The following is a 26,217-nucleotide window of genomic DNA, read 5'->3' on the forward strand; positions in this document are numbered from 1 at the left end:
TCCAAAAAGGACAGAGAATTAATGTGATGTAAACGGGTGAAACAACCTCCCTCCTTGAGCTATAAAAGAGAGGGAGACGGGGAGAGAAGGGGGCGTGTTAGAGGGGACGAAGTGTTGTCGGACTGGGACCGAGCTCTTCTTCTCTGTCGTTCTCCATAACTTTCTTTTGCGCAGGTTCTCAGGAGGCTGATTCTGCTCCGTGGAACGCCCGTGTGCTTCCGGCAGAATCTCCATCTTGCTCCCCTGCGTGCGTGGGTGATCAGGCGCCGACATCCATCTCGCCAACCTGATCGGCTGTAACCGTTCGAATCGCCTGCATACATACTAATACATACACATATTTATATACATACGCTAGTGTTCTCGACTCGTGTGTCCTGTGTTGTTGGGCCGCGTCCCCGTGCGCTTCTTTGTCTATACGTGTGTGAGCGTCTCTCTCTCTCTCTCCCTTTTCTCACCTATTCCTCGGTCCAAGACCCCAGTGGTCCTGCCTTGTTCTCCACACACGCGCGTAACAAACGCGACAACGCTCTAGAATATCCTCCGGAAGATCGTCAAGGAAAACCGAACGGATTCGGATACCAAGCTACATAGCGCGCTTTGGGCATACCAGACGGCATTTAAAACGAGCATCCGAACAACACCGTTCCGGTTAGCGTTCGGACTAGAGGTGGTCATGCCGGTGGAATTCCAAGTACCAAGCTTACGGATCTAGCTACGGGAACGGCTGAACGAGAAGGAGTCGGAGGCAATACGGTTAACAACGCTGTGTGAACTCGACGAACAACGATTGGCAAACATCCTGCACTTAGAATTGGAACAACGGCGACGGAAAGCATTTGTCGACCGACAGAGGAAAGGAAATGAAAAAATGTTCGCAATCGGCAAGCCGGTGTTAGTATTTCAGACCTAGATGGGCAAGATGTTGGGAAAACTACGGTTTAGATGGACCAGCCGATATTGGTTGACACGTGAGTATAATGGGTCCTACCAGTTAGGGACACTTGCCGGCGAAGTGCTAGGCCAATGGGTCAACGGATTCCAATTGAAGCCATATAGAGGACCGATGCCTAAGAACCCATTTGAACAAAGGACCGACACCGGTGAGGAAACGGCAACCTGTGAGCGGAACAACAACCACCAAGAAGGAGGAGATGGCAAGCCGGTAACAGGGGAGAATGAGGCCGGTAAGGGTCTGATAGGAGCAACGGACAACTAACCTCACACCACATTAAAAGTTGTTAAAAAAAAAAAAAAAGCGAAGTAATCATGCAGAAGCGAGGTATGAATGGATGAAAGAGCGAGGAGCGAAAAGGTACGAAGTGGGCATTTAAGCGCCACCACATGACATAATGCTATTTTAGTACACGACGTGCACACACTCGAAAAAGGCGCCAGAATGCACAGAGAAAAACCACTGCGCGTGGAGACCCTCTACTTTCGCGAACCCAGGAGCACAGAAGCACCAAGGCGCTGCAAGATCATCAGACGAGAACGTACGCACAGAGAACCCCCGCCTTCTGAACTCTCTCTCTCTCAATCTCACTCTCATCACCATCCAACCTCGCCACCGCAATCCGACCTTGACACAGACATGGACCCGCAAACACTGTCGGAAGCCACCAAGACATGGCTAAAGCAACACGGGCTCGAGGGCTTCTTGATGATGATGGAGGTACCGCCACACAAAGAAGCCGACAAGGTGATCAAAGAAATCGACACAGAGGTCATAACGATGGAGGCAATTCGAGCATTAACAGGCCTTCCGGAGGGTGGCATACTCACGATTGACAATCCGACCTCGGAGCAACTCATCAAGTATTTTGGTGAGTACTCCCTAGCCAGCAAGGGCTACCGGACACAGGGCGGCGGAGATATGCTGTTCCGCGAGATTGCTCGTGTGCTCCACGAATACGACCATGTGTACCCTAGACCCCCTGTCATGCTGCAAAACCGGGCAGGGATGATCATCGCCACCTATGAAGGGATCAAGGTGGATTGGCTGGTATTGATCGCAGACGGTTTGTGTGCGGCGATCGAGATCGTCAGAGGCAAAGACCGCAAAGAAGGCCGAGACGGACGGAGGATATGGCACGCCGTAATGCAATGGCTCACCTTACTTGTGCCACCCGTCCAGCCCGTCCAGCCCAAGAAGTGGGGAAGAGTGGCGGACGGCACCCCAAAGACGGCTTCCAAAAGACAACAGATGTTGGCCTCTAAGGCCACTAAGGGGAAGGCAGCGGACGCAGAACAGGCGGGAAAGGAGAGCGCCAGCCGGAAGCGGCCAACGGAGGCGCAAGAGGAACCACCGGAACGACCCGTAAAGGTTACACTCCGCCGACCGGTGAATACAGAAACGGACCCCTTGGCGGCAAAACTCAATGTTGGGACTCAGGAAGAAGAAATAGAGGAGGAGCCTACGGAGCACCTCTAGCGACGGTCGTTGGCAAGGACCGTTGAGGCAGCCGGGAAACGTTCGGACCCTCAGACGGAGGGAACACCGGCGCCCCATACTGAGACTCACACGCCAAGGGAGGAACCGGAACCGGTGCGGATAGCACCGGAATCAGAAACCCCTACACCACCGGCAACACCGGCAAGTCCCATCCCGCCAGAGCCGGAAAGGTCAATGCAGCCTCCCTCGGCCAACCAAGAAGAAGCGCAAGGGGAACCAAGACAGCAGGGTGGTCCACGGGCAGAAACAGAATTGCAACTCGGCGCAATCAGGCTGGACCACCCATCTACAAGCGAGCCCATCTGTCAAACCTCCGTGCAAGCACAACAACAATGCACCGGTAGCCTGTGGCTCCGGTGGATAGCCGAATAGATTGCCGGAGCAGTGGGGTATATTGAGGCGGAAGAAAGAGCGCAAAGCAAACGGTTGCTCGTCATAACCAAACAACTAGAGACGGCCTGTTCTAGAATTCGGTGCCTTGAAAAAAACTTGGATCAGGTCACGACAGAGATGGCCAAAATGGCCTTAACGGCAACACAGATCCAATCACCGGTGACTCCGGTAAGTGTACAGAATAAAGGAACAGAGCAACTTGTACATACCAATAAGACCCCGACAACGGAAACCGTTCCGGTGAGAGATGCAGAGCAAGCCTAGGAGCTTGCGGAATTGAGAGATGAACGGGAATTGAAGACAACGGCCGAGGCCGAATTAAAGAAGACTGCTGAGAACCTCCACCGGGTAGAGGAGAGCCTCCGGAAAGGCCATCAAGCGTACGACCGGCTAAGGGAGGAAAAAGACAAAGTGCTGCAGGAAAAGGACAAGCTGCGGAAGACGGCGGAAACAGAAATTGAACAGCTAAAGGAAGAGCTCCGCCAGCAGAAGGACCGCGAGGACCGAGCTCGTCGACAGATCAATGCACGGTTCAAGCAAACGACAGATGATTTTGAGCACCTACACCGGGACTACAAACGGCTGGAAACGGAGCATAAGGAACGGATGGCCAAGCTCCAGCAGGAAGTTGATCGGGCCGCGACGGCGATCGCCGACGAATGTGCAGAAAATACAAGACGGTTGGACGAGGCGGAGAAGGTCCGGATAGAGCTCTAGAGGCAGCAGCAGGAAGAAAAGGAGAGAGCGTCAACGATATTGCAAAAATTACAAAGCACATATCAAAGGCAATTGACGCATTACAAGGAGCAGGCGGAAGACAACGTCAAAATCATCAAGCAACTGAAGGAGGAACGACAAGCGGCGGAAATCAAATTGCAATTAGGAACGAGCCGGATTCAGTGCATCCTCCGGGCATGGCTGAATCAGACAAAACGCTTGATTGACGAAAGCTCCGTAAGATGGTGGACAAAGTGGGCACAAAATGCGGCGGAAGGTGCTGAAAATGGTCCTCCTCCTGGCTATAGACGGCGAAATCGTCAAGTAAAACCTGCATAAAAGCCGGGATATATTCAACAAAGATTTCCATGATGATTCGTTGAAATGTTGCCGGTGCAGTTTTGAGTCCGAACATCATCACCACGGCCACAAACACCCCCCATTCGGTGACGAAAGCCGTTTTCTCTTGGTCATCGGGGTGCATCCGGATCTGATTATACCCGCTGAATCCATCTAGAAAGCTATCGACCTCATGGCCGGCGACGGCATCCAACACTCCATCTGTGGACGGAAGTGGAAACGCATCCGTTACCGTAGCCGCATTGAGTTTCCGGTAGTCCACACAAACTCGAATTTTTCCGTTCTTCTTCGGTACGACTACGATCGGGCTCAGCCATGTCGCTTTCTTTAGCAGTTTGTCGATTTCTTCCTTGACTTTGGCGGCATAATTGCGATTCATCCGGTACCGTCTTTGCGCCACTGGTTTTGCGTCCTTGCTCAAGGGGACCTAACGCTGGTATAACTGAGGGTCGAGTCCTCGCATGTCTTCGTATGACCAGGCGAACACATTGCGAGATTCCGTGAGAAGTGTGATCATCGCCGTTTTGTCTTCGGACTTCATCTCCTTGGCGATGTGCACCGGTTTTGCTTCGTCCGTGGTCCCTAGGTTCACCTCTTCAAGTTGCGACGCTTTTACGCGCTGTGAAACGGCCATTTCCCGTTCCAACGCTTCCTGCGCATGCCGTAACTCCCGGATTGCGTCTTTATCTAGTTCTGTTTTAGCCTCTTCCAACTGCGGTAAGTATGGTGCTACTGCTTCGGCAATGTCAATTTCGAAGAGGGGTATGATCTTCGGGTTTTCCTGCAAGTACTGAGCTTCTTCTTCGTCAGTTAACCCTTCTAGCATGTTGACGCACTCTGCATACAACGGTGTACATTCCTTGCCAGTGCTCGTCCTTGTCTGTGTTGGTACTCGTACCTTGGCTTTTCCTCGCCGGAAGGTAATTATATTTTTCCTCCAATTCTGTTTGATATGTCCCGTTTTCAACAACGGCTGCCCCAACAATAGCGGGCATGCGCCTTGTGCCTGTAATTGTAGCACTACTGCCGAGATATGAAATGTATGACCGCCCACAGTGACTTCTAATTTCCGTATTAATCCTGTCGGCCGCACTGAGCTTGTATCGGCCATCCGTAACCAGAATGGACACGGCTCCCACTTGTGGATTCCCAGGGCATCACACGTCCAGAGGCTTGTTACATTCACCCCGGAGCCTCCGTCTATAACTGTGCCGGGGAGTTCTTTCCCTTTTACAATGGTGGTGATAACCGGACTGTTGGTGTCCACCACCGTTGGTCCTCCTCCGGGTTCGAGAAGAGTACTGGTGCCGGTGATGATTCTCCTGCCGTCATGGCCGTCTTCAGTCCTTCCGTGAATCTTGGCACGAGTTGTAGGAGTCTTCCTAGTGGCAGCGTAATTTGGCATTCTTGCAATGCTAGCCATGTCTCGTTCTCGGAGTGACTGCCATCGGCAAGCCCTACGGTATTCTCCTTTTGCCGTTGTAAGTCTGTGACATTTTGCTCGTTTGCTTTTTTCACCCATTCCGTAGCTTGCTTCCAGATGGTCTCCTGCGTCTCCCATTCTTTCGCCATGCCCTTCGACCTTGTGGTCACCTGCTGCAGATCTGCCACTTCAGGGACTACCATATTTACTGTCGGTCGTTTGTCATAGCTCTTCGCCGGGCATTGATTACTATAATGGCCTTCCTGTCGGCAGTAGTAGCAGTAGGCTTTCCGGATATTGCTGGATTCGGCATTGTCTATTGTACCCGAGGTCAGTCCTGTGGTAAGCGCGAGGTTTTGGGCCGGTTGGATGCTCGAAACTCCTTGTTCCGGATCCCGTGGGTAGCCTCCTATTTTGAAATGCCGTTTTTTGTTATAGTTCTTCTTATTGCGGTACTCTTGGCGAGGTTGGTCGTTATATCTGCCGTATTCCTCCCGTTGCTGACGATACCCGGGGGAGTGCTCCCGGTCGTAATGTTCGTATCTTCTATTGTAATCCCGATACCGATCATATCTATCATGCCGGTCGTAGTTATCCCGCCGATCACCGTATCAGACATCATTCTCCCGTCGATCGCCATACCGGACATCCTGTGCCGGTCGGTCGCGGTCCATTCGCCGCCAACGATCCTCTTCTTCATCCCGGCTACTGCGTGGCTCTATTTGTCGGATGAGCGGTGCTTGCCGGTTCAATAGATTATACTCGCACCTATCCGTCGTATGGCCCTTGGATTGACATATTACACATTGTGTCCTCATAGTGCATTCTATTGCCGAGTGTCCGGAATTCAAGCAGGTTGTGCACTGTATTGCTCGCCGAAACCGGAGGTCTTTATCGGACGGTAACGCCCGTTGGAGTGCTCCTAGTGTGAGCCAGGAGCTTGTCTTTTCCATCTCTCTCACCCGGTCAATGACCTGGTCGATGATACTTGTGCGGAAGTCAATTATCGTGCACACCGTGCGTAGGGGTTCCCGGAGCGCATTCAGAAATATAGTCCGTAATTCCTCCTCCAGGGGTGCACGGGCAAGCTGACTATGCATCCGTTGAAACTGGATGACAAACTGGGGAATGCTCTCCCCTGCCTCCTGTCGGATGGTATAAAATAAGCCCACCATTACGGTCTGGTTCACCTCCTTTTGGAAAAAATGCAAGAATTTAGCTTTTAAATCTGCGAAGGTGGTGATGGTAGATGGGTCCTGCGTCCGGCGCCATCTCGCTGCCGGTTCCTCCAATGTGACGCCAAATTCTGCTATCTTAGAGCGTTCCTCTTCTTCCGGGGTCAATCGCTGGGACACATGGTTTGCTTCCCATGTCTGTTCAAAGGCGTGAACATGAGCTTCCGCATCCGGATCATCTCTATACTTGGAGTACTGGAACGGCATGTCGTCGTTCGGTATTGGTGCGCGGGCTGGCGGTGTTGATGGTCGTTCCTGGTTTTTCTTCGACGTCGGTGGGCTTTCCTGATTTGTTTCCGGCGTCGGCGGTCTTTCCTCTTCTTTTGGTGACGGAGGCCTCTCCTCCTTGACTTCCGGTGTCGAAGGTCGCTCTTCCTCTGCTGGTTCCGGAGGTTCCAGCCTTAGCAATTCCGATTCCAGTGTCGGTAAGGTGTCCGATCCTTCGTCGTCCGGTCCACCCGGGGTTTCGTTGCTGCTACGGTAGTTCGTGTGCACGCTGTATTCCCCTTCGGAATCCGATTCATACGCTGAAAAAGCTTCTGCTTCGCCTTCTCCGTTTGCCAACGCCTGGAGAAGGGATTCGGTTTCTCAGAGGTTGCTTAGGTTGCTGCCGTCGTCCGGGTGCGATGTTTGCTGTAACCAAAGGGAGTCCTCTGCTACTCTCCGGATTACGTTGGAAAATGAGCGATCCGCTCTAATTTCCTGCACCGCTTGTTGGAAAGCCTCACGTCTCCTTTGCCTTTCGGCAAGGCGTCGAGTTCGATCTGTAACCAGGTCGTGCGTTGATCTAGTCATCCATCCGTGCCGTCGTTCGCTACAAAAGCAGGAATCGTGGTCGCCAAAAACTGTGCTAACTCTTAGGGCCGGACAATGGCCTAACATAGGGTGTCTACGGAAGACACTTCACCAAAGGGTGTTACGGCAACGGAATTAGACTCAACGATTAATATGACTTAATTAAGTTACTTAGCAAGATCGTCCTTAATATTCACACGCGTAAGATATAACAAGGAATGCGGAATGACAATTAACACAGAGAGATAACAATACTAAGCTTTATTAATTAACCGTTGTTCATTACATTATATCCGGGCCTTTAAATAGGTTTCCGGTCTGTATTACAAAACGGTGCCATCCGCACCTGTTCGGGATCGGTCCGGATCCGGAACGACATACCGATTCCGGTCCATCCGTCCACACTCACAGCTTACTTACAACCATTCCTACTAATTAAATAACTCCCCGTTTCACACTCTGGACTCCTTTGCCGGCCGGGCCGGTAACAATTCACATCTTACAGAACCAGAGACTACGACTATGTGAAGATGGGAAATGATGGGGCATGCACAATTGTTGGTATTGGAAATGTGTGTTTGCTAACATCTACATGTTGTAGATTAATGTTGCATGATGTACACACCATGTTTCAGATATAAGATTGAATCTGATATCGGCCGGACAACTAGATGATGAAGGCTACAATGGTGCTTTTCAAAAGGGCACATGTAAATTCTATAGAGGAAGTCTGATTGTAGCTCATACCCAAAAACAAAACACATTATATGTAATGCATGCACAACTGTGCCGAGGAGAGGCAAATGTAATGGCCGTCACAACTGGTGAGTTGTGGCACAAGAGTCTTGGCCATATGAGCTAAAGAGGGATGCAAATGCTGGTTGAAAAGGATCTCTTCCCGGAGGTGAAAGATATGCCTCTTGAAAATTTGTTGATTGCCCGGTTGGCAAGAAAAACAGGGATGCCTTCCACCCTAGGCCTTAAATTAAAAGGAAAAATGCTTTGGAACGGGTGCATACATATGTATGCTATGTGGATGCCAAGTCACATGCTAGTGCACAATATTTTGTGACCTTAATTGATGACTACAACAGGAAGTTGTGGGCTTTTGTGCTGAGAACTAAAGACCAAGTGTTGTCGGTCTTTAAGGAGTTCCAACCTAGAGCTGAAAGAGAGTTTGGACAAAAGTTGTAGGCTATTCAAACAGATAACGAGGGTGAATATAGAATTCAGTTTGAGGAGTAGTGCCGATGCCAAGGCATAAAGATTAAGTACACAACACCTAAAACCCTTGAGTTGAATGGCAAGGCTAAAAGGACGATCAAAACAATCATGGAAAGGGTAAGAAGCATGTTGTCACATGCGAAGTTGGCAAAGACATCCTGGGCTGAGACGATGATGACGAGTATTTACCTTATAAACAAGTCTCCCTCAATGTCACTTAATGGTGATATCCCACAAAGGGTGTGAACAGGTAAAAATGTGTCTTTCCAACAACTGAGGGTATTCGGATGCATGGCTTATGCACATGTGGCAAAGGATCAAAGATCAAAGCTTGATAACAAATCCAAGCCATGTATTTTCTAAGGGTACTGTGAAGATGAATTCGGTTATAGATTATGGGATCTAGTGGACAGAAAAGTGATAAGAACCTGGGATATAGTCTTTATGGAGGACAAGATTGTTAAGGACTGGGAACATAAACAACCAGGGTCGTCCTCCTAGCCAGCTACAACTACTCATTCGGCATTTGACGACTCCACCTTTACCTAGTCGACAATAGACAGTAGCCAGTTGATGAAGCTGAATTTGAATCGGCAAAGACAACTGAATTCTAGCCAGCCGACAGAAGTCAACTGATGAATGTACATGTATAGCCAACCAAGAGGCAACAACCGGCTAATGCAACCTAAGCCGATTAAGATGAAGAGCAGACATAAGGAGCCAAACTAGAGATCGCTATTGAAGCAAGACGATACCCCCTGAGACAAAGAAGAGCCCCTACTGGTATCCAACCAAAGAATATGTTCTACTGATTGATGAAGGTGACCCGGAATGCTTTGAAGAAGCAATGTCTGATGAACATAAGGGGTGGTATAGTGCCATGAAAGATGAAATGGATTCCTTGCATGAGAACCACACCTATGAGCATATGGAGTTGCCAAAGGGAAAGAAGGCACTATGAAATAAGTGGGTCTTCAAACTGAAACCTAGAGAAAATGGGAATCCACCTAGATACAAAGCTCGCATAGTGGTGACGGGCTTCCAACAAAAAAAAGGTGTAGATTTTGATGAGATATTGGCCCCAGTAGTTAAAATGACATCCATCCGAATAGTGCTAAGCATTGCAAGCAATATGAATTTGGAAATAGAACATGGTAATTTAAAAGAAGTAGAGATCTACATGTAACAACCTAAAGGATTTGAGGAAAAAGACAAGGAGAACCTTGTGTGTCAGTTGAGGAAGAGCTTGTATGGGTTGAAACAAGCCTCTCGGCAGTGGTATAAAAAGTTTGAGTCCTTCATGGTAAATCATGGTTTCCTCAAAACACAATATGATAGAAACGATTTTCTAGTTCTCCTATAATTGTATTTTGATTCGGCATGAGGTGAATTGCACTTTATGAGTCACAATATAGGGTCAGATTATTTCGGACGATTTGGCTCTTAGAAAAGTTGACTGATAGTCGTTGCAACCATTGCTTCCTTTGCTGCCTCCGACGCAACAATGTATTTGACCTCTGTTGTGGAGAGTGCCATACGTTCTTGGAATTTAGACCTCCACAAAATTGCTCGACCTACATAGGTAAAGACGTAGCCTGATGTCGATTTTTGATTGTCGAATTGGCACATAATCAGAATCGGTGAAGCCTTAGACTTCGGTTGGATGATCGGAGCCGAATGTCAACTACATGTTCTCGGTTCTGTGAAGGTATCGGAATATGGGCTTTACTGCTTCCCGGTGCTTCTTTCCAGGATTAGACATGTATTGGCTAGTAACTTCTGTGACATATATCATCGCATACATGAGACTTCCTACGGCCGATGAGTAGGAAATTTCTCTCATTGCTCTTTCTCTACCTCCGTGGAGGGAGACTCTTTGTCCAATAGTCGAATCGACGTCGGGAGCGGTGTGGATCCGGGCTTCGACTTATCCATGTTGAATCGCCTCAATACCTTTCAGATGTAGTCGGATTCGGAGAGTAGTAGGATCTTCTTCATCCTGTCTCGCCCTATCCTCATGCCCAAGATGTGTCGGGCCTCTCCAAGTTCCTTCATTGAGAGTGTCTCGTGAAGTTGCCACTTTAGCTTCCCGATTTTGGCCTATCACTTCTTGCGATGACCATGTCATCGACGTAAAGGATAAGATAAATCTTGGACTCGTCGGATAATTCCCGAATGTACTACATGGGTCGGAGTCAGACCAGCTTTATCCGAGTTGCCGGATGTGGGAATCAAATACTTTCTCCCCTGTTGCTGTGAAGCCTGCCGTTTGAGACATATAAATGTCTTATTCTAGATCTCTGTGTAGGAAAGTCATCTTTACGTCCATTTGTTCAAGCTCCAAACCTTTGGTCACAACCGTTAGGTAACAGGTCCCTTAGGATGGGAAGAGGTGCACGAGTCAAATTAAAGGGAGAACTAAATTGCTTGATAGTAACTCGGTGGAGGCCGAAAAATCAATCGATTGTTCGATTCGGTCACGACTGAAAATTGAATCTGAATCGATTCGGCTAATAGCCAAATCGGTTGAAGCCGACTCGGGGCTATATTTGTAAATAGAGATAATGTGCCCTTGTGGGCCATATTTGTAAATGTTGGGAGACAGGTCCCTCCGGATGGGAAGGGAGAAGGACAGTGTTGATGAACAAACTCGGCTACGAAGAGCCGGATGATGCAGACCCCGAGAGAACCGGATGAGGAGTACCTGGCTACGGAGAGCCGGATGATGCAAACCCGGTGAGAACCGGATGAGGAGTACCCGGATACGGAGAGCCGGATGATGCAGACCCAGTGAGAACCGGATGAGGAGTACCCGGCTACGGAGAGCCGGATGGTGCAGACCCGGTGAGGAGTGCTCACCGGATGAAGAGACATATTCGTAAATATGTTTTTGAGAGTCCATCATGACTATATTTGTAAATAGCCGAAAATTCATATTAGTATAAATATGACTTAGGGCAAACTTTTAGTTGTTGTTGTTGTCATTTTCTTGTTGGTGCAAGGAGAGAGAGAGCGCGTAACTGTGTACAGAGAGAGAGAGAGAGAGAAAGTGGTCGTTGCCTCTGTTGTAACCGCCGCCTGTGGCGAGGATCGTGAGCACGAGGTCGTTGCCTCCGTGAACTCACTGTTGTACATTCTAACATAGTGATAGTTTGCAGCTTGTGGGCTACCGTGGTTTTTCCACTTCGTTTGGGTTTTCCACGTAAACATCCTGCGTACTTGTCTCATCTTCGTGTCGTTCATTATTTCCCGTTTTCTGTGTGTGATTCTAAGCTCGGTTGTGGCCGAGCGTTGCGTATAAGGAGCCCTGAGTTCCCGTCAAGTGGTATCAGAGCGAAACGACACAGAAAATGGATGAATTGTTTGGCGGCATGTTCAATCTCACTGGCTCCAACTATTCAGTATGGAAGTCTAAGATGAGGGACATGCTCGTGGTTAAAGACCTCTGGCTGCCAGTTCAGTTCGGGGACAAGAGACCGGACAAAATCGACGCCGCGATATGGGAGGTGATGCACATGAAGACAACGGCATACATACGGTGCTTCATCGACATGAGCCTGTACAACAACTTCAATGAAGAGAGCAAGGCTCATGAGCTCTGGGAGAAGATCGGCATTATGTTCCAGAACAAAAATGTTGTTAATTAGGTTTCAGTATTCTGGAAGCTAGTAAGACTCCGGTACCAAGATGGCTCCAGCATGGCGGAGCACATGAATGCCTTCCAGGGGCTGATACACCAGGCAACCTCATTGGAAGTACCTCTCGCCGATGAGGTACTAGCGCTACTCCTGCTCGGTTCCCTCCCCGATAGCTGGGAGACGCTGGTTGTCAGTTTGGGCAACGCCGGGCTGGAAGGAAAGCGATTATCCCTAGCAAGAGTAAAGTCGAGCTTGCTAGATGAGGAGGCGTGTCGAAAAGATAAAGATACAAGCTCCGACTCCAAAGTGCTCCTTACCGAATCGGAACGCGGAAGACAAAGAAACCGTAGTCCCCAGAACCGGGAAAAGTCAGGGACACGGTCAAAGTCAAAGGGTAGGCCTACTTGCTTCTATTGCGGCAAGCCGGGACACTTCCAAAAGAACTGTCGGCATCTCCGAAAGGAAAAGGAAACCGACGGTACCGATTCGAAGCGGATACTGGACCGGAACGGTAAAGACCGGAGGGGACCGGACCGGAAGGGGACGACGGCAATCGCGGCAAGTGAAGAAGAGTTGATGCTCATCACCGAGGAGAGTGAGATAAACCGTGCCAGTGACGAGATGACCTGGGTGGTAGACTCTGGAGCGTCGTTCCACCTTACCCCGGACCGGAAATGCTTCTCATTCTACTCAGCCGGTGATCACGGCTGTGTCCGGATGGGGAATGAAGGTACATGCCAAATTGTCGGCATAGGAAACGTGTGGCTGACAACACCAACCGGATGCAAGTTGCTGCTGAAGGATGTTCGACACGTTCCGGAGGTTCGTCTGAACCTGATATCAGCCGGTCGGCTAGATGATGAAGGCTACACGGGTAGCATCTGGAACGGTGTCATGAAGTTCAGCAAAGGGAGCTTGATTGTGGCTCGAGCCCGGAAGGTCAACACACTGTACGTGATGAATGCCCGGTTATGTCCGGAAGAAGTGAACGTGGCATCCGACATTGCCGGTGAGCTGTGGCACAAGAGGTTGTATCATATGAGCGAGAAGGGGATCAAGAGGCTTGTAGACGACAACCTCATTCCAGTGAAGAACGTGCACTTGGAGAAGTGCAATGATTGCCTGGCCGGTAAGCAAAACCGGACCTCGTTCCGACCAAGGCCACCGATGAGACGTAATGCACCACTAGAGTTGGTGCATACGGATGTGTGTCAAGTAGACACGAAGTCAAATGCCGGAGCGCAGTACTTCGTGACGTTCATAGATGACCACAGCCGGAAGCTGTGGGCCACACCGCTGAAGATGAAGGATCAGGTGCTATCCGTCTTCAAAGAGCTCCACGCGAGAGTGGAAAGAGAAACCGGCCGGAAGCTGAAGGCGGTTCGAGCAGATAACGAAGGAGAATACCGGGGGCAGTTCGAGGAGTACTATTGCTCGAAGGGAATCCGGCTTGAATTTACCATGCCGAAGACGCCGGAACTAAACGGGCTGGCCGAGAGGATGAACCGAACCATAATGGAGAGGGTCCGGAGTATGCTAGCGCATGCAAAACTACCCAAGAAGTTTTGGGCTGAGGCACTGTCGACGGCGACATACGTGATAAACAGATCACCCTCAGTACCCTTGGACGGAGACATGCCACAGAGAATTTGGACCGGTAAGGAAGTGTCCTACCGGCATCTGAAGGTGTTCAGGTGTCTCGCGTACGTGAATGTAGCTAAGGACCGGAGAGGAAAGTTAGATCCAAAGACCCGGCCATGCATATTCCTCGGTTACGGCGACGATGAGTTCGGCTACCGAGTGTGGGACCCGGTCGACAAGAAGGTATTCCGGAGTCGAGATATTATCTTCGTGGAGGACAAGACGCTCGCCGAGTGGGAGTCGGAGAAGAAGATAATGAACTCTGAGTCGACCGGTAAGGACCGACTCTACGATGAGTAGACCCAACCGGCAAGAGACTGGTTAGCACTCGAGGGACAAGCCGGTTACGGTGAAGATACCGAACAGGCTGAAGAAGAAGTAGAGGAAGTTGGAACCGGAACCGGCCAAGACCCTGAATCAGATTCGGATGAAGAGTAAATGGAGGAGCCGGTTACCGAAGCCCAAAGACAAAGATATCCTCTCAGAGAGAGAAGGCCCCCCCGGAGATTTCCGGATGCAGAGCATGTGCTGCTAACCGATGAGGGGTAGTCGGAAAGCTTCGAAGAAGCGAAGGGTGACACCCATAGCCGCAAATGGTTAAGTGCCATGCAGGATGAGATGGATTCCCTGCATGAGAACCATACGTACGAATTGGTGGAGTTGCCGAAAGCAAAGTGAGCACTCCGAAACAACTGGGTGTACAAGTTGAAACCGGGAGATGCCGGCAACCCCCCGAGATACAATGCCAGGATTGTGGTGAAGGGGTTCCATTAGAAAAAGGGCGTGGACTTCGACGAGATATTTGACCCGGTAGTAAAGATGACCTCCATCCGGACGGTGTTGAGTATAGCGGTAAGCATGGACCTCGAGGTAGAACAGTTGGACGTGAAGACGACATTCCTTCACGGCGACCTCGAAGAGGAGATCTACATGCAGCAACCGGAAGGATTCGTGGAGAAAGGGAAGGAGCACCTGGTATGCCGGTTGAAGAAGAGCCTCTACGGGTTGAAGCAGGCCCCCCGGCAATGGTACCGGAAGTTCGACTCCTTCATAACTGATCAAGGGTACCACAAGACGCAGGCCGATCACTGCGTGTTTGTGAAGAAGTTCGAAAGAGGTGACTTCCTGATATTCCTCCTGTACGTGGACGACATGTTGATCGTCGGATGGGACCAAGCCAAAATACGGATGCTGAAGAAGGCTCTCAACCGGACCTTCTCAATGAAAGAATTGGGTCCGGCAACACAAATGTTGGGGATGCACATCATTCGGGACCGGTCAAAGAAGCAATTATGGCTGTCACAGGAGAAGTACGTGACAAAGGTGCTTCACCGGTTTAACATGTCAGATGCGAAACCGGTCGGCTCGACACTTCCGGCAAACTGCAGGTTATCCGGTAAGCAAAGCCCAAAGACGAAAGCCGAGAAGGCGGATATGATGAAGATTCCATATGCCTCTGCCGTCGGGAGGTTGATGTACGCAATGGTGTGTACCCGACCGGATATAGGATACGCAGTCGGAGTGGTGAGCCGGTTTATGAGCAATCCCGACAAGGAGCACTGGAATGCGGTCAAATGGATACTCCGGTATTTGAAGGGCACTTCAAATATGTGTCTCCGATTCGGCTCCGGAAAATTTCAACTTGACGGTTTTACCGATTCGGACATGTCGGCTGATGTGAATACCAGCCGATCTACATCCGGGTATGTAATGACATATGTAGGGGGAGCTGTTTCGTGGTAGTCAAGGCTGCAGAAGACGGTTGCGTTGTCAACCACGGAAGAGGAGTACATGGCGGCTGTGGAAGCCGGCAAGGAAATATTATGGATGAAGGACTTCATCGGAGAGCTCGGTATCCAGCTAGATGAATACCGACTCTATTGTGACAGTCAAAGTGCCATCCATCTTGCTAAGAATGCGGCCTACCATTCCCGGACGAAGCATATCCAGCGAAGATATCACTGGATCCGGGAAAGAGTAGATGACCAGGAGTTTGCACTGACGAAGATCCACACGGCCGAGAACGGGTCAGATATGCTGACCAAAGTGCTGATACCCGACAAGCTGGATGCATGTCGGAAGAGGATCGGATTAGTAAGACACCCCATGCCGGAGTGAAGGGGGAGTTTGTTGGGAGACAGGTCCCTCGGGATGGGAAGGGAGAAGGACAGTGTTAATGAACAAACTCGCCGAGGCCGATAGGCCGTGGCCGAATCCGGATGAGGAGTACCCGGCTACAGAGAGCCGGATGATGCAGACCCGGTGAGAACCGGATGAGGAGTACCCGGCTATGGAGAGCCAGATGATGCAGACCCGGTGAGAACCGGATGAGGAGTACCCAACTACGGAGAGCCGGATGGTGCAGACCCGGTGAGAACCGGATGAGGAGTACCCGGCTACGGAGAGCCGGATGGTGCAGACCCGGTGAGGAGTGCTCACCGGATGAAGAGACATATTCGTAAATATGTTTCTGAGAGTCCATCATGACTATATTTGTAAATAGCCGAAAAGTCATATTAGTATAAATATGACTTAGGGCAAACTTTTAGTTGTTGTTGTTGTCATTTTCTTGTTGGTGCAAGGAGAGAGAGAGCGCGTAACTCTGTACAGAGAGAGAGAGAGAAAGAGGTCGTTGCCTCTATTGTAACCGCCGCCTGTGGCGAGGATCGTGAGCACGAGGTCGTTGCCTCCGTGAACTCATTGTTGTACATTCTAACATAGTGATAGTTTGCAGCCTGTGGGCTGCCGTGGTTTTTCCCCTTAGTTTGGGTTTTCCACGTAAACATCCTACGTACTCATCTCATCTTCGTGTCGTTCATTATTTCCCGTTTTCTGTGTGTGATTCTAAGCTCGGTTATGGTTGAGCGTTGCGTATAAGGAGCCTTGAGTTCCCGTCAGTAAATAGCCTTGAATGTTGTATTAGTATAAATACATCTAGGGAAATCATTATGATGGCAATTGTTGTTGTATAGTTGAAGAGATATAGTTGGTTGTTGCCATTATAACTAAGTGAGTGAGAATGAGAGTTGTAACTCTATCGCTGTCTGTTAGACGTAAACGAGCACGAGGTCGGTGCCTGTGACTCTCCTTGTATTTCTCTCTATGTATATATAGTGATTTGTTTCTTGGGGTTTGTGGACCTTCATCGTTTTTCCCTTTCGGATGTTCCATGTAAAAACACTTCTGTCTCTGTATTTTTGTTCTCGGTTGTCTACCTACTGTCGACTTTCATTTTTGCACCTACACTCGCATACGTGCAAACCAGTTGTGGCTAGTCGATTCTCAACAAACTAGTATTAGAGCGATGGACGAACATTTTGGTGGAATGTTCAAGTTAACTGACTCCAACTACTCAGTGTGGAAGTCGACGATGCGGGATCTGCTCGTGTGTGTGAATAACGTATAAAATAACTAATTGGATAAATATGAAGAAAACGAAGAAAATATTAAAATATATGTCAAATACATATAGGGTAAAATTCAATTTGAAGCCTTACCATTACACCAACATATTATGAGTGTTAAAAAGGTAGATATCTCATATACAAATGTTATGTTACGTATATGTTTTAGGAAAAGTTACTTTTACATGTGTAGAGTGCATAAAACTTTACTTTGAAGAAAACGGATGATCGAAAAAGCTATTCATGCACTTCTCACATGCATGAACACTATAATTAGAAGAAAAGCATGATAGGAAAATCTATTCATGCACATGTAATGTGCGTGAACACTTTAGAAAAAGCACGATGCTTTCTATGTGGGAAGCCTCTTCCATCACTATATGAAGGGAAGAGAAAGATGTATGGAGACGATGGATTCTTGGGTTTTTTATTATGATCTAAATATTGATTAATATAATGCTTGTGGGATTCACAAGTTTTGATCTCTAATCTCAATTTATTACTATGATTTTAAATATTAAGTTAAACTAATTCACTATATTCGTGGTATTCACGCATTTCTATGATCTCTTTCTTCAATCTATTCATATTGTTATCTGCCTTAAAATTCTCCTCCTCCTAGTCCAAAACCTCGGCGGTTCCCACCCGACTCACGCAACGATCCGGCGCCGAAAGGCACAACACCCCCTTGGATCGTACACGTACACGCGGATTTCCGCAACAGCATCCGCATCTTGAACGTGACCATTAAGCACGTTCACATCCTAGACATGAATGTATGAGGGATACTTCTAATTATAACAATAAAAATATACCCTTGTCTCATGGACAAGGTGTAGTTTATGAAAATAACGTCCCAACCTTGATCTCAAGTGCCACTTGATGGATGGGATGTTCGCACCAACCGACATGATGACATGACGGGTTCTACTCCCACCGTCCGAAACATTTACGACAAGATGTTAATTGATGCTTGGTGGTCAAAATTGAGATCAAAAAGTCCATCACAATCCTCAATGCGAAGTCCTTGTGTTGACGAACATACTTCTTGTCGGGACAATTCAACAATCCGTTATACGTCGATTTCATCAAATTCCCGTTATTTGGTCTCCGGAGCTTGGAATTCCGAGCGAAAAAATCCAACATGCTCCTTGTTAACCATGAAAAACTTAAACAAGGGTTTGTACAAGATAACATAAATATATATTATTGAAATTTTATAAGTAAAAATAAGTACATGTGGGCGTGAAAATTCTTGACTTTGTTACATGGAGCGATCAAGAAGATAAAAAGAAGTCAAGTAGGTAGAAGAAATGGAAAAGAAAAGATCACGATTAACGTTTTAGAGGGAGATCATCGAGTTTCAGTGCAATGTCCCAACAAATGACGGCCACATCGTCTTTTGTTGTCATTGATCTTGCACACCCTCTTGATTGGTAACCTCGAGCTCACTCTAAATTTTGGTAGTGCTTCTGCCTCCTTCAAAATAAAAACTCCCCTTAACAATGAGCTCTTATCACCCTTTTATAAGGTTGAGAGTCTCTCGACCAAATAAAAATATTAGATGTTTTTTTAAATTTTTGCATGCACCACATTTATTTTCCTATTTACAAGATCTACGTTTTCTTTAGCACCTGATGCTAGCAAAAAGCGAATCATAACATCCACCATTCCATTCATTTAGCCACTTAATATATTTACAATAGGACTCAAACCCTTCACTTCCTACTCATAGGACAAGCTCTTACCAATTGAGCCAAACCTTTCTATAACATCGTTGCTCTTTCCTTCAACTTCACACACACACACACACACACACACACACACACATACATACATATATATCAAGCCTAACTTAATTCCTCCTGCGTGTTCCCCACATCAAGCCTAACATCTAGTTGGTAATGTTCTAAACTCATGTAGTCTATAACTAGGTCATTATGTGTTGGGGTATGCGTAAAGGGTGTGCTAATTTGTTCACCCCTATTCACATCTAATTTCTATGCTACTCTCTATCAACTAACCCCTAGATCTCTTGCTTCGTTTCCACGCCCCTCATTGAGTGGGTGAACCTAAATTGAAATAGGTCATGCCATGACAACCTTCCCTAATGGCATTTTTATTGTTATTTATTGATTATTATTATCATTTCTCTCTTATATACATGTGTTTGTGTGTGTATGTGTTCGATAAGGGGATATATAAGTATACATATAAATTTTTTATTATGGATCTCATTCGTTTTTTAATGGATTCAAGTGCAACATTTGGCTTGAGGATATGGCTCAAGGGTGTAGCTCGAGTATCTAACTTACGTTTTTACTTGACAATTTGTGTTAGAGACTAGTTAATAATTAAGCATAAATATGACAAAAGATGGACCAAAGAAAGGAAAGGGGGTGCCAAACCACTCAACCACCCCTAACAATGATCTAACCAGACTTGAATCTCGTTGATGTTCCATAACATCTAGTGTTAACGTCAATTGTGCCTTGGGTTCCACGATGATTGCACATGCTTAAATGGAAAGAGCCATAGCAACATTGCCAACGTTTTGATATAGGTGAAGTCTCCCCATCAAAAGATAGCCCTAACCTTCTTATATAGGTAGAAACTATAGGCCTTGGTGAATTCACACGCTTGACTACTTCATGTGAAGTTGTCAAGTGATAACACACCTAATTGTTTATCTTGGAATGTAGAATTGTAAATATTCAATTAATTCAGAAATTGTAACTCATGATTAGTTATAGTTATCCCATCATAAGATCAAGGAAAATGTCATAAATCTTAACTCATGGTTAGTTATAGTTATCCTTGTAAAGAATTCTCCCACTTCAAAAGATTTTGAACTTTTGCAATGACTATTTATATGTATTTGATGTGTTTTACCAACTAGAAGATTGAGCCAATTAAGAAAAGTAACCAAAATGTTTAAGGCCTATGAGTAGTCAGCAAACATGCGGGGCTAATTTATCGCACTCACGTGTACATAAAGTATTAGAGCTTAGAAATACACATAGTAATACCTTTTCGTTTAGGGTAAAATACACGTGGTTGTGAATCATAGTTTGCATAAAAGTTGTGTTATGCAATATAAAATAAGTTTATCTCGTATATATTTTATATTGTGCATAACTCACCATATTGAATGTCAACATTGATCGAGGCTTACACACTAAAATCATACATCAACACCAAAGGACTGTCTCCAATCCATGTATGTTCGAAGAAAACTATATAGCAAGAAGTTATTGTTCTCATTACATCAAAAGTTATCCTCATTGGTTTGATTACAATTTACCTGTTCAATTGGATGTCAATCAGGCTTGAGGTTGGTCTTTAGAGCTCGTGGTTAAGGTAATTTTTGGTTCCAAAATAGAGTAGTAATTTGGAAATCTTTGTCACACATTATATCCCTTGGTAATCTGACCATGGTGACATTTAGTTATATAATCATTAATATCAAAATGCATCTTCAATAAAAAGAAATGAGTAGAAATTATAACAAGTGTATGATGTATTCCAAGATGCCTTAAAGAATTCTTATTTTCATCTCAAAAAAAATTGGAACATAAACCTTTCCAATATAGTTTTGCATACCATTAATAATGTGGAAGGTTCCCTTTGAGCATGTAGCATCCATAGTTGGTAAAAAACATGTATTCTACGTTTAGAGTATGTTTTAGAATACTTTGAAGTATTCTACACGTATTCTACGTTTTAGAACTGCCGTTTTTTAAAATTTGACGTATTCTACGTCTCTGCGTATTTAACAATTATTTATCATTTCAAAACATATATATATATATATATATATTTTAAACTTTAAATTTTAAGAAGTATTTAACGTATTTTACAAGTATTCTACACGTATTCTAAGTGCATATTTTATGTATTTAACGTACTTTATCTATAAAATACATATTCAAAGTATTTAAAAAAGAAGAAGTTAGAATACTTAGAATACATATTGTATGTGTATTTTATGCTAAATATTTTACAACAATGGTAGCATCAAATAACATCTTCACTAGATTGAACTCTTGTCTGATATTTTTAAAGGAAACTATCATCAAGGTACTTGCCTCGAAGGTGATCATAGTTATAGGGTTGTTAGTAAAAGTTAATCATGTTAACCTCATGAATACAACTTAAGGAATTAATAACCATATTAAAAAATCTTTGTAATCTATATAATGAAGTCTTGAATGAGCTCTGACCGTTGTGTCATATAACCCACATGAGGTCACATAATATTTCCAGGATTATAGGTTTGTAGTTACTTGAAAAGGATTCACATATAAGTAGTATATCTCTATTTCTTTGCTCATTCTAAGTCCCAACTATTTTTGTTGAATTCTTGGTCTTATTATTAATACATTATCGATCTCCCCTTATCTCCATCTCATTTCTCTTTTTTTATTCTCTTCTTGAATTCAATCTCATTCTTGGCATAGCCTTTGACCCTAACAATAAGAACTCTTCCTCTCCTCTTTTGCTTGGGTCTCTTAACCAAGAGCTAATTAATGCCTCAACTAGGGGTTAAGTGTTAACTTATAATTAATAACATATAATAATACACATAAACAAGCTAGGCATTGTTCAATTAATCAAGAATGACCACAAGCACATACAAGAAGATTAGTGATTTGCTTCGAGCAAGTGCTAAACGCTAATCTCATGTAAAGTGTGAGAGGAAAGAGAAAAACTCTACTATGAATCCTAAGGTGCAAGAAGAAGAGTTAAAAAGGCACAAATGTGACTTTTTTGCCGAAGTTAGAAAAAAGTCAAGTTCCCTTTCACATTGATATGTTCATTATACTTGAATCCAGAACTACTTTTTTTGTGTTCCCCTTTCTCTTGGCCACACACTTGGTTTTAGTACAAAAAACAATGCCTTCATGGGTTGTTATGTGTGGTAAGTACTTAACATGGAGAAATACCCTTTATTTTGGCTAATACAAATGGGCTTTCAATGTGAAAGGGACCCTTCAGGGTTTTCCAATTTGTATAGAAGGGCTAGCACTCTAATGTAAAAGGGGGTGTTTGGGTTCCCCAACTTTGGAGCTATCATTTGGTAATAATTCTCTCCCCTTGGTATCCACTAAGGGTCATTTTCCTCCATGTAGATTTTTCGTACTAATTAATCGAGATTTTTGTGTTTTTTACCTAGAAATTATTTATTTAATGGAGATCCCTATATGTTTCTTCATAAAATTATCAATCTACTTGCGATTGCATACTTTGTGTGTGTTGATTTTAGATTACGTTACGAAACCTTTGAGGCTTCCACATTGCAATGAGTGGAGCAAAAAGTGCTTTTGTGTGTTGATGTATGATGTGGCGCCTTAGCCATTGGGGAGTGACATCCCCCAATCCCTCTAGTAGCCCACAATGAGGTGACTCTTTTTCTTAGCAACACATTATATCTCATTCTCTACTTAACAAACTTTCCCATAATATATATATACATCATATGAGGAGAACATGCCTCTCTCATATTTCATGTTATCATTTTCATCCAATCCATGAACTTATGGTGGCCCTTGCTCTTTTAGAGCAGTTGATGCCATGCAACTAGTCATTGACCACTCAATATATGTAAGGATAGAGGTAATTAGATTGGTGCTCTTGTGAATATTTGTGGATGACTTGATTATAAAGAGAGTTTCAGTGCCTCAAATCAAGTGCATGAAGATGTCCTTGTAGCAAAAATATCATATGAAAGACTTATAGGGTTCTACTACATCCATGATATTGAGGTAATTAGAGCACCTCAAGGGATTTGGCTTAATAATTAACATCCTAAAGAGATACGAGATATTGAACCTCAAATAAACTATAGTATTATTAGAATTAAAGAAGCTTAAGGAATGGGCTTGATGAAGAATCAAATTCTATATTTCTACTACGCAATTTAGTTATGTATACAAAATTAATTAGTTTCAAATAGAAAAAAAAAATTATATGTTGAAGAAAAGGAGAAATACTTAAAACATGGGGATGGGTGTTGGATGGAAACCATGCCCATACCACACATTCTAGATACATGAGGAAGAACCTAATAGTGGGATGGTGCAAGTCGTATAATAATTTTAAATGATGATGTGATCACAAGGACAAGGAGACACCTACCATTTCTCAATTCACATGCTTCGTCTTTGATTGAGAACCCAACAACCTTGATGCTTCATCATTCTCCACTAAAAAACAATTGATGCTTTTAAATCATCTATTACCCTCTTCAACTTTGCACATAACGATTGTCATAAATGTTTATTCCAAAACCTTGACAAATAACTTTTGTAGGGTACTTGCAATCCAACCAAGCCCTTTTCGCATGAAAGTGAACTTCCTCTCTTGCTTCATGGCAGACATTGGATACATCATTAAAATAGGATGTAGATGTATCCGATAAATATATCATGTATGATCTTAATGATGGTTTGGATGGGTGGATGTGGCATCGAGATCTTTGATGTAGTGTTGCACTATATTAGAGTTGGTGCATGCCAATCCATTCTATACTATCCTTGTTCACCCTACACTCTGGTTGGTGGAGATGTGCAGCTATATATCCCAACTATTTAGGTCTCGACAATAACTGATCTTTGTGTGGGAGGTTGTGTGAAGATGACTAGACTACGGGAAGAATGGAATATGATGGAAGAATGTGTCTCCTCGTGTTATGATGATGTGGACTAGAGTAAACCAACTATTTGTGTACCAACATTTTTAATGTGACCAATCAATATTGTCCCTTTATGTTATGTCCTAGTAGTGGATTTATATAAATAGCCCGCCCACAAAGCCCTTAGGAAGAACACCACAATGGCCAAACAATGATACCCTTATATAAATGGACATTACCATGACATGATCCACTAGATAAAGAGAAATTCAATTGATTAGAGGAATTTTATCTCGAGTACATCCAAGAGAATGCCACATTAGACTTGCCATTGATATTGGTGACAAGTATATATATCGAGCCTCATAGTTCCACATTGGGCCAAATTATTGACATCTACCAAAGTTTAGCGCCGGCAAACCATGCCGCCATTGGTGGAGGATGCGGTACAATGTGCATCAAAATCGGCAATAGGTAACATGGTCAAAGACTCAACATCCTTTTGGAACTTTGCAGCGAGGCAATCTGTGGAGAATAGGGAAGAGGCCTTGAATGTGGATTCACCGCCCATGATAGGCATAGGTACGCCCACCTTGACTGGGTTCTTGAAGTTGGGACGATAGGTTTGGCCAAGCACACCATCCACATTGTTAGATAGGCCGCGGAATTGATTGAATTGGACATTGAGGTGGGCAAAGCAATTGTCGGCCGGCAATTTGTAATGATGTAGTTGATCCTCCTCTTTCGTGATGGGCACCACCTCGACCGTAATTCCCATTAAGCCACCATCGATGTTTATCTAGGGAATTTGCGCGTTAACAAACAAAAAAAAATGCAAAATCAGTTGTCTGTCCAACCACGGCCACGATTGATGGATGAATAAAACATGTACATCAACGGAAGGACACTCACTCGGTAAAAAGTGCAGTTAAAACGTGTACACACTAGTTACCTGCACGACGTTTGTCTCGGAAGTTCTCAATATCTCAACCTCCCCCATGTCTGAGCTCCACTTATTGCCTGCGCCAATGTCCAAGTCGACGTCTTGTCCATCATATGTGAACACCATGTGGTCATTTTGGTCGGTCCATTGGGCCACTGTTTTGGCACCAACACTGAAAGTGTGGTTGTCAAACATGATACCTAGAGCCTGAACCCATGTGAAGTCGCGCGTGCGACCCTGGGGCCGAATGCCGATGAAATGTGCGTTCACATGGAGGTTTGTGTCGGAGAGAAGACAAAAGTCCTCGTTCGACTTCCCGTGAAAGTAGAACATGACACCATCACCTCCGACAAAGCGAGGATCATAGCAAACAGACGAGTACCCAGAGCACTTCGGCTTGCGGTCTTCTCAAAACGAAAGGAAAGGAAAGGGTGAGTTTCTTAAAATCTAGGATTAAGACATTGTGTACCACATTCTTATTATAATGGGAATCATTAGTTGGTTGATTGGGAGATTTATATGCAAACATGGTCAAGTGTGCCATTAATTTAAATCTAGGGTTAAGACATTGTGTACACTACATTTTTACTATACTCAGAATCATTAGTTAGTTGATTAGGAGATTTATATGCACACATGGTCAAGCGTGCCATTTATTTTATTGCAAATTTGATCTAACTACATACATAAAATGAGGTGATTGCTAGCCACTACATAATCAAAAATTCATTCATCATTTGAAATACCAACTAAACTCATGTGATTCATCATGCTTCATATACGTGACGATTTTACGTGTTGAAAAGCAATATAATTACTTTTGCATGTGGTCTGGCATTTGGTGGAGCAGTCGATGAAGCACGATCGCTTCCCCGCGACACGTTTTGGGCATTGTGAGGGGCATGTCAATACTTTGAGGTAGCATTTGTTGCGAGCCAGGCACCGTGCCCGTTCCTTACCCGCCACGGTCGTTTGCATCACGTATTGTGTGGTTTGTGGGTCCGGACGCGAGGTCGCCGCATCAACGGCCAATTGGTCGATCATTATCATGGCTATTGCCCACAACATGAGAATGCCCATCATTTTGGCTAGCATCATGGCCATTGTATCTTCTTCTTCTTCTAAAATGCTTGTTTGTATTCTTCGTCTTTCCCAACTTTGAGCCACTTTTTATAAGGTCACTACATACCCCTCTGCCCTCTTACCCCATGGAAACACTTCCTCTCCACTTCTTTGACATATCATCGTGTCCGAAATGTGCAAAACGTACACACGCATCATCTCCCTCTCTTATTGGTAGCATTGTTATAAGCACCCAAAAACTTCCTTATATTTATTCTTTCTTTTACCATGAT

General features: G+C 45.3%; 1 protein-coding gene across 1 annotated transcript; it reads right to left on the reverse strand.

Moving 5' to 3' along the window:
• Nucleotides 1-24,173: 24,173 nt before the first annotated feature.
• On the reverse strand, nucleotides 24,174-26,006 carry LOC147860064 (uncharacterized). The gene is made up of 3 exons (XM_087325161.1): nucleotides 25,681-26,006; nucleotides 24,872-25,266; nucleotides 24,174-24,718 (listed from the first exon to the last, which is right to left on the reverse strand). Exons 1-3 carry the CDS (start codon nucleotides 25,964-25,966, stop codon nucleotides 24,326-24,328), a joined length of 1,074 nt encoding a protein of 357 aa, XP_087181287.1. The 5' UTR covers nucleotides 25,967-26,006; the 3' UTR covers nucleotides 24,174-24,325.
• Nucleotides 26,007-26,217: the final 211 nt, after the last annotated feature.

The sequence above is a fragment of the Azolla caroliniana genome, unplaced genomic scaffold, assembly GCF_043228905.1.
Source record: "Azolla caroliniana isolate FFs.n. ecotype wild unplaced genomic scaffold, voAzoCaro1.0.p SCAF_9, whole genome shotgun sequence".
Classification (NCBI taxonomy): domain Eukaryota; kingdom Viridiplantae; phylum Streptophyta; class Polypodiopsida; order Salviniales; family Salviniaceae; genus Azolla; species Azolla caroliniana.